The 14,007-nt window shown below is 38.1% G+C and overlaps 1 protein-coding gene across 1 annotated transcript in view; it reads right to left on the reverse strand.

Moving 5' to 3' along the window:
- The window catches only part of DNAH11 (dynein axonemal heavy chain 11), a 389,834-nt gene that overhangs the window by 363,783 nt on the left and 12,044 nt on the right, over positions 1 to 14,007 (reverse strand). Inside the window, exons 3-6 of the mRNA XM_053553503.1 lie at positions 9,290 to 9,486; positions 8,338 to 8,527; positions 7,465 to 7,564; positions 2,703 to 2,914 (exon numbers count right to left, since the gene is read on the reverse strand). Of these exons, the coding sequence (XP_053409478.1) occupies positions 2,703 to 2,914; positions 7,465 to 7,564; positions 8,338 to 8,527; positions 9,290 to 9,486 (699 nt within the window). The remainder of the gene's footprint in view (positions 1 to 2,702; positions 2,915 to 7,464; positions 7,565 to 8,337; positions 8,528 to 9,289; positions 9,487 to 14,007) is intronic.

The following is a 14,007-nucleotide window of genomic DNA, read 5'->3' on the forward strand; positions in this document are numbered from 1 at the left end:
GCCAGGCCTACTAAACAACAATGACAACTGCAATCAAAAAATAGCTGGGTGTTGTGGTGGGCGCCTGTAGGCCCAGCTACTTGGGAGGCTGAGGCAAAAGAATCGCTTAAGCCCAAGAGTTTGAGGTTGCTGTGAGCTGTAACGCCACAGCACTCTACCCGGGGCAACAGCTTGAGACTCGGTCTCAAGGAAAAAAAAAAAAAAAAGAACTGCAGGACTATTTCCATTGTTACAAATGTACAATAAGAATATTCTATAATTATCATTAGCACACCATGTATTATGTTATAATTAAAAATACAGCTGTTATTTTAAAATATGGAGCACAGAGTAATGGGTAAGAATTCCATCAGTTCCTCCCTGATTGAACTTAGGAGAGTTACTTCTCTGGGCTTCAGTTTTTTTCATCCCATAAAATAAAGCTACTAATAGTACCCATGTCATAGTGTTGCTATGAGGATCTAATTTTTAAATTTTTATAACAGGCTTAGAAAAGTTCCTTGCAAAATAATAAGTACTATACAGTATTTATCAAATAAATATGTAAAATAAATAAAATTAGACAGCAAACAATTGAGAAGGAGAAAGAGTTTAGCTCTTTAGGGAACCTAGCTATGAAAATTGGCTCACTGCTGATTTTTGATCACTAACATCTTGGGACCGATTTTCTACAAAGTCTGGGATCTGCACCCCCACATGGGGAATCAAGGAAATCAGGTCATTGAAACCTCTGAACAGAAGCCAGACTGAAGAACAGAAGCAGCTGCATTATTTTGTCAGGAGCTTGGCAGGCTCTGGCTGTTGACACAGGCTAGGGGCCAGGTTTACAGGCTTAAAGGTGAGCAGGACTTCTCTCATAAGCCATCTTTACCAGTGAATGGCCATCTCTGTAGAGGGCTCTGCAGTGAAACAGTTTCAATTATTCTCAAGAAAACAGTCCCTAAGAAAGGGTTTGAGAGAAGTGACAGTTATAGTTGTTGGCTCTGCAACAAAGATCGCCGAACTTTACAAGGCGATCCAAGCCATTAGGCCCAGGGCACTTGCTTAATAACAGAGCAAAATTATAAGAGACTTTATCTAACAAATGCAATCAGTGTAACCTAATTCTTTGTACCCTCAATTAAACCCAAACAATAAAAAAAAAGGAAAAAAAAAACCAACAGAACAAAACTGACTTTGTACAACAAAGGAACAGAAACAGAACAAAATTAGAGATGATAATAAAAGACAGCAAGGATGTAACCTATTGTTATAATATTTCCTGTCAATAGCTACAACTACCTTGTAAGTCAACAGTTTGGGCAAAGGAACAAAAAAAGAACTAGCTTTTCCTGAGCCTCTGTTAAAGACCGAGCACCACGCTAGACACTTCATGTAGGTTCTCTCTTTTGATCCTCCCAATAGCCATGGACTAGGCATTAACCCTTTGGACAGATGTGGAAACTGAGTCTCCCTAAAGTGACATAACTACCCTTAAGTGGTTCAATTAGATTGGAATCCAGACTGATCTGAGTCCGAAGCCCTTCTCGCATATCTCTCCATCTGTTCCGAGGCAGAGAGAGCAAGCGTGCAAAAGCAAACATGAGCAACTCAGTGTGGTACTCCAGAAATCCCAGACTGCACATTTGCAGCCCTGTTCTAGTGTGGCTGTCCTCCTAACTTCTTGGGGAAATTGAGCAAATATCATCAAGTCTCCTTTATTTCATCTGAAAAATATCTGAATTGTGTCCCCCACCCCCAAATTGGGAGTTGAAAGCCTAATTGCCAGTATAGCTGTATCTGGATCTAGGGTCTTGAGGAGGTAATTATGGTTTAATAAGGTTATAAAGATGGGGTCTTAATCCAAAGGGACAGTGGCCTTATAAGACTCACTGAGAAGGCAGCCAATCTGCCTGCAAGCCAGGAGGTGGGTCCTCACCAGAACCCAACTAAGCTGGTATGCTGATCTCAGACTTCTGGCCTCTAGAATTATGAGGACGTACATATCTATTGTGTAAGCTGCCATGTCTATGATGTCTTGTTATGGTGGCCTGACTGGGCTAAGACTCACTCCCAAATAAGAACCACTGGACTATGGTATCCTTTAGTTCTCAAATTATGTAATATTCTCTGTTACTGCAAACACAGAAGAACCATGGTTCACACAAGAAAGGATAAGAAAGGAGGAGCAAGTGGTCCAATTGTTTTTTTCTAAACATTTTATAAGTTGGGTAAAAAGTAGTGAAAAAACTGTAGAAGAGATTTGTAAAGGTCAACAATGAATCAGAATTCTTTCAATACAATTCCACTACAATTTTCTTAGGATAATTTTTTTTTTTTGGGCAGGTTCTCTTAACTTCCATAACTAAGAGACTTCTATCAGGCCATGTTCTGGGGAAACCAAAGGGAACCTAAAAGAAGGTACTATGCAGACCGCCTTTTACTGGAAGTTGTCATGCATGTCTTTGAAGAAAGGAAGGACAGTAAACAAACAAAACCAGCAACCACTTGTCCTTTGATTGTATCTGGCTTATTTCCGAACTCCCTTGTCATTTAGGATTAAAAAGTCACCTGTGGCCTTTGTTACCGTAAATGTCCTTTATGGGTGGAAAAAAAGAAAATGATGTTCTTATCGTACACTAGAATTGTTTATTCTTCACTAGTCTAATAAAACCTACCTCATGGCAATGATTCTTACTGTTTCTGTTTTATAGGCGTCATACCTGGTCAATGAAGAGATTACAAAACTCTCTCAATAAAGCTATAACCCGAACAGGGGTGTTATAAAACTTGGAATGACTCCAGATCAGACAGATGGTATGAAACAATGGGGCGATTAATATACGAGTTTGTGGCAATTCCATCTCCTGGAGACCCTGAATGTATCTCCTCAGAGGTCTCAGGTGCAGCTCCACATCTTGGGCTTCGAGGAGAGCTGAAAAGAAAGAGCCATCATTAATGGGACAACAGTCCGTTTTCTAAACTCACTTTACACGTACAAGAACTATGTAAAACCACATGGCTACGCTCAAAGGTTGCCATATATATCCTTTTATATTACTTATCTCACAATCTACACATGAGCTTTTGTAAGTTTTTTTTTTTTTTCCTTTGGAGGCAGTCTCACTCTGCTGCCCAGGTTAGAGTGCCATAGCATCAGCCCAGCTCACAGTAACCTCAGACTCCTGAGTTTAAGCGATCCGCCTGCCTTAGTCTCCCAAGTAGCTGAGACAACAGGCACCCACCACAACTCCAAGTTAATTTTTCTAATTATAGTAGAGATGAGGTGTCACTCTTGCTCAGGCTGGTCTTAAACTCCTGAGCTCAAGAGATCCACCCTCCTGGGCCTCCCAGAGTGCTAGGAATACATGTGTGAGCCACCATGCCCAAAAGATTTTATACACTGTCTGTAACACAACCATTCAGAAAAGCACAGGTCTTGTTACTCACCTAGCATAAATAAACGTGAAAACCCAGCAGGAAAGCTGAGTTTCCCTTAGAGTCTAAAGAAATTTACTCAACCCCGTGGAAACAATGGGAATAAAACATCCCTGTGAAGATGTTATCACTTTATGGCTTGGATTACAAGCTTCACAACTAAAATGTTAATTTCTCCTAGGTACTTCATACAAATTATTCATACAATTATTTTTATTATATATATTTATTTGGTACAAAATGATTCTATATGTATGCAATGTAGAATGATTAAATCAATCTGATTAACATATCCATCACCGGGCGGCGCCTGTGGCTCAAGGAGTAGGGTGCCGGTCCCATATGCCGGAGGTGGAGGGTTCAAACCCAGCCCCGGCCAAAAAAAAAAGAAAAAAAAAAAACATATCCATCACCTCAAATACTTATTTTCAGTAGTGAGAACATTTGAAATTTACTCTTAGCAATTTTAAAATATATATTATTAAATATATGTTATTATTATAGTCACCACACTATCCAATAGATCTCAAAAAACTCATTCCTCCCTCCCTGGAAGTCTCTGAAAAATGTTGTTTTTATTGATAGATTAAAATGTTCAGCCAACAACAACAACAAAAAAAAAAAACCTCATTCCTCCCACCTAACTGAAACTTTGTACCCTTTGACCAATGTCTTTCCATTTCCCAACTTCCCAGCCTCTGGCAACCACCTTTCTACTCTCTGCATGTTGGCAGTTGATTGTCTTAGATTCCACCTGTTAAGTAAGATCACAAGACATTTCACTGTCTGTGCCTGGCTTATCTTGCTCAGCATAATATCCTTCAATACTTTAAACAGGATAACTTCCCTTCTTTTTAACAGCTGAATAGTATTCCATTGCATACATATACATCATTTATTCATTCATCCATTGATGGGCACTTAGGTTGATTCTGTGTCTTGGCTACTGTGAATAACTCTACAGTTAACAGGGGAGTACAGATATCTCAACTAGTGATTTCAATTTATTTTTATTTTCTTTTTTTTTTGAGACAGAGTCTCACTTTGTCACCCTTGGTAGAGTGCCATGGCGTCATAGCTCACAGCAACCTCAAACTCTTGGGTTCAAGTGATCCTCTTGCCTCAGTTTTTAATTTGTAGTAGAGACGAGGTCTCACTCTTGCTCAGGTCTCACTGAGGTCAAGCAATCCACCCACCTCAGCCTCCCAGAGTGCTAGGATTACACTCTGGGCATGTGAACTACTGTACCCAGCCTCAAATTATTTAGATATATCTCAGAAGTGGGAATTCTGAATCATACGGTAATTTTTATTTTTTTCAGAAATCTCCATGCTGTCTTCCATAATGATTATAATAATTTATATTTATCTTACAAGTGGGAATTTTGAATCATATGGTAATTTTTATTTTTTTGAGGAATCTCTATACTGTCTTCCATAATGGCTATAATAATTTATACTTCCATCCACAGTGTACAAAGGTCCCCTTTACTCCACATGCTTGCCAATGTTTCTTATCTTTTTGACTTTTTGATAATAGCTAGTCTCACTGGTATGAAGTGATTCTCATTGTGATATTAATTTGCATTTCCCTGATAATGCATAATTTATTGTCTCATTCCATGAGAATAACATAGAATTTTTCCAATTGAATAATTAATAATGATATAACATAAAATTGTTAAGTATAACGATGAAGATATTTTATACTAGAAAGAGGTAATAGTTGCACAACATTGGGATATAGTGAAGGCCACTGAAACTCTCTCTATACACACTTTAAAATGGTTAATTTTATATTCCATGAACTTCAATAAATAAAGTATGGGGGCATGGTGAAAGGAATAGTTTGTAAGATATAAAGAATATTTTAACTATTTAACTATAATTAATAACTGCTTAATCAAATCCAAGCTTTCTCCTGATTAAAACTGATCCTTTTAATATACCCTAAACCATTAGACTTCATGCCTGAGCCTTAAAAATACCCTTGACTGAGAACAGGTTTTACTTACGAAAGGAGGGAACAAAGTAAATTGTTATGTTATCCCAAAAGATTCATGTGAAAAAAAAAAGACAAAAACAAATGCCTGTGGAGCTCTGTCACCAGGATTCAGGAATTTACCCCATACACACACACACACTCTAGTCTTCCTAAGATGTAACCAATTAATCTGTCTACCTAACAGTAAAACCCTGAAAAGAAAGAGGACGGATTCAGGATGTATTTTATCCTCCAGACGCACTCATGTTTTGAAGTTAGTGTACTTTATCGATGTTAATTTCAAAATTAAATAATTGCATTTAAAGACTAGGTAAGTGCCCTTAAAAATGTGATCAGCACATCTGGTGATTTCATGAGCCTCAAGGATGTCTTTGGGAAGGGCCTTCTACCTCTAACTGACCATGAGTTTGGGTTATGTGAGATCTACTGAAAAGTGTTTTTTCTGAATCTCCAGGCCAGGTTCTCATAAGGCTCTGAGGACCTCTGAGATTCATTCCTATAGAAGATGTATCAACAGAGGAAAAAAATGCAACTTCTATTTATTAAGGGTATCCCTACTATGTGCCCAGTGCCTTGTGTAGTATTTATGACACATGTATCCCTAATCCAGTGGTTCTCAGCTAGGGAAGATCCCCAGGGGACATCAAGCAACATCTGGAGACATTTTTGACATCACAACCAGGATGGAGTCAGTGGATAAAAGGAAGCCAGAAGCTGCTGAACATGTGACAAGGTGTAAGATGGTCCCTTACAACGAAGAATTATCTGCCCCAAAATGTTGATAGTAATACAGTTGAGAAATACCAAACTCACAGCAATTCTACAAGGAAGACATTCATAAGCCAGCATGGCCAATGAAAAACCAGAGCCTTAGTAAATTTAAGATGCTCAGTAGGCAGAGCTGGGATAGGAATTCAGATCTGGCAGAGCCCCCCACCCAAAAACTCCCGCTTACCCAGACCCTCTTTGCACATGGAATTCATGGAGAAATCCCTGAAGATGTATCAAAACTTTCCCAAAGTGAATTTTAAGTATTTTTTTAACCTTACAGATGTCATATAAGAAAAAATAAAAAGAAATGTTTTTAATGTTACAAATGAGTGAAAAAAAGTGTATTACGTCTCATTTTATTATTTAAAGCCTCAGTATTAGGGCCTGGCATGGTGGCTCACTCCTGTAATCCTAGCATTCTGGGAGGGTGAGGCGGGTGGATTGCCTTAGCTCAGGAGTTAGAGACCAGCCTGAGCAAGAGTGAGACCGCATCTCTACTAAAAATGAAAAACTGAGGCAAGAGGATCACTTGAGCCCAAGAGTTTGAGGTTGCTGTAAGCTATAACGCCATGGCATTCTACCAAGGGTGACAAAGTAAGACTCTGTCTCAAAATAAATAAATAAACAAAACCTCAGTATTGTGTATATCTGTATTTGCTTGAGCAAACACAAAGAAAGGAACAGAACAGAAATCAGGAAACCAGGAGGTCCTTATTTGGGGGTGGAACTAAAACTAGATAGGGAAGGGACAAGGATGAGGAAGAGACTTTTAACTAGATATATTTGATAATTTCCAGTTTTTGACAACATGCATGCATTTGAGATTTAAACAGACTCTCTGCTCCATATGTTTAATCTTCACTAACACTTTGATAACTCTTAGAGCTTGTAAGCTAAATAAAGGGTAGATCTCAAGCACATTCAGGGATATGAACTGGTGAATCACAGCCCAACTTGTTAATTAGAAAATCTCTACCCAGGGTTTTCATTTACCCTCTGCTGAATACCAAAGACCTTCCCGCCTCCATACACATACATTCTGTGATAATTAAAACTTCAATCTGGAGCCTCTTGGGCAGGTGGCCCCTAGTTCAGTATAGGTGGAGAATAAAGTGTAAAGAGTAAGGTGAGTTTACCATTCCTAGAGCTGAGAGCAATCAGGTCGTGAACATGCTCGTGGTGGAAGGGCAGATGTCCAGGCTGAGTAGGCCGAGACAGATCACAAGCAGATTGTGACACTGACCCCAGAGAGAGGGGAGAAACAAGTCTTACCATGTTCCACAGACAGGAAAATGTCCTTCAAAGTGGGGAAATAGCTGCTCTGTTTAGCTTTCAAGATGTTAACCATTTTGAGGATAATAGGAGCATGAAGCTAAATTAAAAGGGAAAAAAAAAAAACCTTTGCTATAAAATAAATACTAAATACATGCATTCTGTGACAAAATATTTACCAGCAAATTATATTCCACTCATGTACACAACAGGCTCAGTATTTAACACTCAAAGGGTTATCCAGTTTCAAGATGAAAATCACTTTAAAAATACATTTTTTTTCTCCTTAGGTTCATATTTGATTTTGCATTTAGGGTTTTAAAATTTGGATTTTTTAAAAAGTCAACTTATATATTACTCTATGTAAAATATTAATTTTTCCATATAAAATTTCTCGGTCTGTTTTGAAAAACCTCCAAGAGACATGTGAATGAATACGTTAGTTTTTAGAACATTCATTTGTATGGCAAGCAGAGGAATCAAAAGTTAGCCCTTCCAAAGCTGTTTGTTTGCACTAAGACTGTGCTCCTTCCTGAATCAATTAAATTGACTAGATTAATTACAATCTTCAATATTTCCCTGGAGAAGCACACTCTGTCACAAGGGAAGTGAAGTATTTACAAAGATCTCAAATGCTGTCAAAATATTCTTATAAAGGCAAACTTAGTTTTGATCCTCATTAATTACAAAAGTGCATATCATAAATACAGTATTTTGGAAAAAAAAGAGAGAGCAGTCTATTAAGTCATACAAATGAAGTCATACAGTGTGTTAAAACGTTAAAATTATTGAAAATCGCTGCTCGAGAGACCTAATTCTACAGTTCTATTTTGCTAATTGAATGTACAAATAATTTTAGAGCTATCTACTCACTTGATCATAAGTGCATGACAGATTCTCTTTCCTCATTGTCCAGAAATCTAGCTCAGTTTGCGGAGTCCAGTGAGAATCATTCAGCAAAGGCTGCACCGAATCTTTTTCTACAATTTCTTGGATTTGATGTGACCATTTAATAACCACAGATTCAATTGCATGGAGTATCATCCTTTCATTTGACTGTAGCCTACAAACATTTAAATGACAAATAAAATAATTCAAAGATAAATTATTTTATCCAAATAAAGGTAAGACTTGGACTTAACAGTTATTTCATGCATCCATCCAAGAAACATAAATTCTTGAAAATCCATTATTATTATGGTCTTTGAGTTGTGCCATCATGTTATTTGGCCACTGATGTGTCTCTAACATTAAAAAGCATTGTTGAGGCTGGACACCGTGGCTCACCTTGTAATCCTAGCACTCTGGGAGGTCAAGGCAGGTAGATCGCTTGAATTCTACCTCTGCAGGAGTTCAAGACCAGCCTGAGTAAGAGTGAGACCCTGTCTCTAAAAATAGACAGACATTGTGGTGGGCACCTTGTAGTCCCAGCTACTTGGGAGGCTGAGTCAAGAGGATCACTTTAGCCCAGGAGTTGAGGTTGCTGGGAGCTACGATGCCATGGCACTCTACTAAAGGCAACAAAGTGAGACTCTGCCTCAAAAAAAAAAAAAAAACCTTATTAAATCATTGTCATACCCTCAAAAACCACTTTACTAAAGGAATACTGTTGTTCGCACCATGGCAGTCGTTATGGTTAGCTTTATGCGCAGTTGGCTTTTAAAAAAATCTACTTTGAAAGGAAATACACACGATATTTCTGTGCTTACTTTAAAAATATGATGTAGTTATAATTCTCTACTTCAGTTTGCTAGATGTGCTGTATTAAATGGGTATGCTGGCTCTTCACTTTAATCTCCTGAAAACGTATCATATTGTTACCTACCTGGTCTCTGAATAACTCTGATCCAGGTCAATCTTTCCTGCAATAGTGGGAATTGGTAGAAGAGTTCTTCCAGACATTTTGCCCCTAAGAATATGCACCTTATTTTTCATGGCTTCTATGTGACAATCCATATCTTGTGAAGTAAAACAGGACCAGGATATATGGTTGTTCTTATTAGAAAGCACTGGAACTAAAATCTAGAGAAAGAGAAACATTTTGAAAAGCAGTTAAATTAATTTACAGACAATGTGCTCCTTCAAAGATCTTCTTGTCATACAAAACTGGTACCAAAACCACTTGATTTCATAAATATCCTCCAGGGGTACCAAATCTACAAAGAGAGGACAAAGTCAGACAAACCCATTTAAACATAATCAATTAGACACAAACTCTGTCAAAGTGGAAATACTATATACCGCCTGTGTGCTCATTTATCAAATATTTGTAGATGTTCCCAATAACTCCAATACCGTATGAAATAAGCAAAGTCTTGTGGAGTAAGTAAATTGCCTTTCTTTCTTTACTGAGACACTCAACAAAGAGTTGCACTTTGTCACCTGGGTGGAGTGCTGTGGTATCATTATAACTCACAGCAACTTCATACTCTTAGGCTCAAGCAATCCTCTTGCCTCAGCCTCCCAAGTAGTTGGGATTATAGATGCCCACTATAACATCCAGCTAGTTTTTCTATTTTTTAAAATAGAGATGGGGTCTTGCTCTTGCCCAGGCTGGTCTCAAACTCCTGGGCTCAGGCAATCCACCCACCTTGATCTTCCAGAGTGCTAGGATTACAAGCGTGAGCCCCAGAGCCCAGCTGTAAACTGCTTTCTGAATGCAAACTAAGCACCTGGCAGGTATATTAATGAAAACAGAAACTTTTTGAGAGTTCATAATAGCAAAGATGTGGAATTAAACTGAGTGTCCATCAATAAAATGTGTATACATATACCATGGAATACTACGCAGCCATAAAAGGAATGAAATAATGTCTTTTGCAGCAACTTGGTTTGAGCTAGAGACCATTATCCTAAGTGAAATATCTCAGGAATGGAAAACCAACTACATGTACTCACTGATAATTGGGAGTTAAACAGCAGGCACACATTGGCACAAAGAGATGTAAAGCCCATCGGAAATCAAGAACAGGGCAATGCAGAGGAGGAGGGGGGTAAAAACCCACCTATTAGATACAATGAACTCTACTGGGGTGTTGGGGACACTAAAAGGCCCAACCTAAATATTACAAAAGGTCTCCAAGCAACAAAAACATTAGTACCCCTGGAATATTTTGAAATAAAGAAAAATCTTTTTGAATCATAGGGAAACTAAAAGTAATCTTCTCAAGCTCTAGGTGGATTAACGTTTGGATAGTCAGGAGATGTTTATTCAACCATATGGATGTTTGTTCAAAACTCCATCTACTATTAAATGGGGAACATCTGTGAAGCTAAGTGAAAACCCTTAAAAAGTAATTTTTATAGGGTGGCACCTGTGGCTTAAAGGAGTAGGGCGCTGGCCCCATATACTGGAGGTGGCAGGTTCAAATCCAGCCCTGGCCAAAAACTGAAAAAAAAAAAGTAATTTTTGTATTCCCAGAGTTGAGCATGTTACCTAATTAATAAGAGCGTGCTGAGTTAATGAAGCTGGTCTCTTCTTGCTTTCACACTCCTCTCTAGTATTTACTCAATGTAAATATTTTCATTTTTCAGATATAATCTTTACAGTTTGTAGTTTATAAGCATTATACTATAAAATTTGAATTAGATAAAATGTTCAGGAAATAGTCATTCTACCTTTTGAAGTTTGACAATACAATATTCTAGTTACCTGAAAATTGAAAATTTACTTGTTTTTAAACAGTGTTGAAATTAATCTTTCCAAATGGTATTATTATTATTATTATATCGTCCACTTAGCATCCACTATATGTCAAACTAGAAATCTGGAGAACAATGAGAAATAGTCCCAGCCAACAATAAGCTCAGTGGATGAGGTCCCAGAAACTATGATCCTCTATGTAGTAACTGCCATAATTAGAGGTACGTGCAGGATAAATATGAAAGCATGGGAAACCTCTGCCTCTGGGAGGGAATGGTATCCCCAGAAAAATCTGTTAATTGGTTTGAATCTTTACCATGAAAGAACAGGGCAAGACAGATGCTATAGTCTAAATACTTGTGACCTCTCAAAATGCATATGTTGAAATCCTAACCCCCATGGTGATAGCATAGGGTTGTAGGGCATTGGGGAAGTGATTAGGTTATGTGAGCATTGGTGTCCTTATAATGGGCTCAAGGAAGTTGCTCACCCCTCCCACCAATGAGGACACAGCTAGAAGACACTATCTACAAACCAGGAAGCAGTCTCACCAGACACCTGAATCTACTATGCCTTGATCTTGGACTTCTGCCTTCAGAACTGTGGATGATAAATTTCTGCTGCTTATAAGACATCCAGTCTATGGGATTTGGAGTTGTTGTTTTGTTTTGACTTTCGTTATAGAAGCCCAAACAAAGTAAGATGGCAAGCATTCCAGGAAATGGAATACTGATAACCAAAATCATGGGGGGGCTCAGGGAGTATGATGCTTCCAGGAAACCACCAGCTTGGCCTTTCTGGAACTACAGCCAGCACTCCTAAGAGGGATGGCAACATTGGGCAGTGAGGAAGGCTGCATGGCTCAACAGCGCTTTGGAAGCCAGGCTAAAGAGTTTAGGCTTATAGGGCTGGACATGCATTGGCCTACTGGGAAACTGCTTTTTAAATTAAAATCCCTAATAGCAATAGCTTTTTCTAAAAGTCAGGCACACAGAAAATTCCAGTTATTCAACTTTTCTAATTTGCTGGATACTGGCTCAGACTTTCACTCTGTTTACTATTCCATGATGAAGCCAACTTTCTTTCAAACACGTAATAATTGTACCATGAGCTACAGGTAAAACTGCTATGAAATTCTGAACAATCAATTAGTCAATCAGTCAAGCAAACAGCTAAGGCATTTCTGTACATATAATTTAAAACAAATATATCTGGGATATGCTTGCTAATTATGATACATTTTATCAAATTATATACAAATCAAATAATTTGAGGTTTTTATCTTGGAAATTTTATCTAGTTTTCATGACGTGGAAGAAAAATCCCCAACTTTTTCTGTGAACCAAAATAATTTGGACATGTTTGCTAAGCAGATAGAATACTACAGATAAAAGAGCTGTCGCGCCTTTGCTGTGTCTCTTTTCTTACCTCCTTTCTTTTATCTTTTCTTAAACTGAGGAGTTTCTCTTGACAGAAGTTCTTAAATTTACCTAGAAAATACTTTCAAAATACAGAAGCCTGAGCCTCTCCAGACTTTTGAAACTGAACTGTCCAAGGATGGGGTCTAGGCACTGGGAAGAACCAAATATGTTTCCACTTTGGCGTGGTAAGCACTCCCGATTATTGTTTCTTTTGAAATTTGGGCTGATATGTAAATAAGGAAACTGCATGACATTTTAATAAACACTTTTGGTAAGTATGATTACATAATACAACCCAATCACAAATAATAATGTATGGAAATACACAATAATGTTGAGGGGCAAGCAAACCTTTTTCAGGATGTTATACAAATCCTAGCAATGAGATAAACTCAGAGAAATCTTAAAAGAAATTTGCAAAAGTTTTATACCTTGTGCTGCCAGACACGAATGGTAGAGCAAGAATTCCAATCAGAGTGTAACCTTGCCTTTCCAAGCCCCAGTTGATGGCAGTCTGGATTTGAACAGTGACCAAAAGTCATCAGATACAATTCAAAAACAATGTCCCATGCATCTACTACACACAAAAACCAGGGGCTGAAAATAGAAAACTCTTTTCCTAGCATCTTCCTGAAATTAGATAAAACCAGGAAAGCTCAACAGAAAGGAGGGAAACCTACGCAAAAAGATACTGAAGACAGGGGTGACTTTGGCTAACCAAAGACAGCAAGAAAATACTTCTTTTCAAGAAGACAGTTATAGAGATTCAGAAAGTAGAAGATATGTGATAAAGGGAGAGTGGTGCAAGTCACTAGTAATAAGAATGTTAGCAATTTTCCTACCTTAAATATTGGCCTTAGCAGGGCTGCACTGATTGTAGAGATATGATTTAGCAATGGGAATTGAGGAGTTCATTTGTAGACAGATTACTGCAGACTAGAACCACCTGGGTATCTTAACCACTGCCCCCTCAGTCACATTTTTGGATGTTCTGAACTAATTGATACGAGGTGTGAGGTGTGCATCACTATGTTAGAAGGATCCCCAGGTGATTCAAATGATCAGCAAAGTTTAAGAACAACTGCTCTAGTTCTTTGGAACCTGGTCATTTGGAATCTATCAAAGCTAGTCCATGAATAAACAGCAGCAGCAAATAAGAAATGCAGAATCTTGGGCTCTACCTTAGACTGACTGAATAAACCATTCCCCCTCAGCAAAATACCCAGGTGGGGACGCTAAAGTGTCAGTAATATTTGCCTGGAGAGCATGTTTCTAATTTTTTTGTCAATTCCAGGCACATGATGCTCATGCCTGATTTAAGGGACAAAAAAGAAATTTTAAGGCAACTGTTTCTAAAACATTGTCTCCATCACCTTTTCCCATTATTGGTCATGAGTGAAACTTAGTTTTTAGCTATTGATTTCTAACAGAAATCTGAAAAACTGATAATCCCCATTTCCAAATTGTAAGTTTTTCTCC

This window comes from Nycticebus coucang, chromosome 11 (genome assembly GCF_027406575.1).
Source record: "Nycticebus coucang isolate mNycCou1 chromosome 11, mNycCou1.pri, whole genome shotgun sequence".
Classification (NCBI taxonomy): Eukaryota; Metazoa; Chordata; class Mammalia; order Primates; family Lorisidae; genus Nycticebus; species Nycticebus coucang.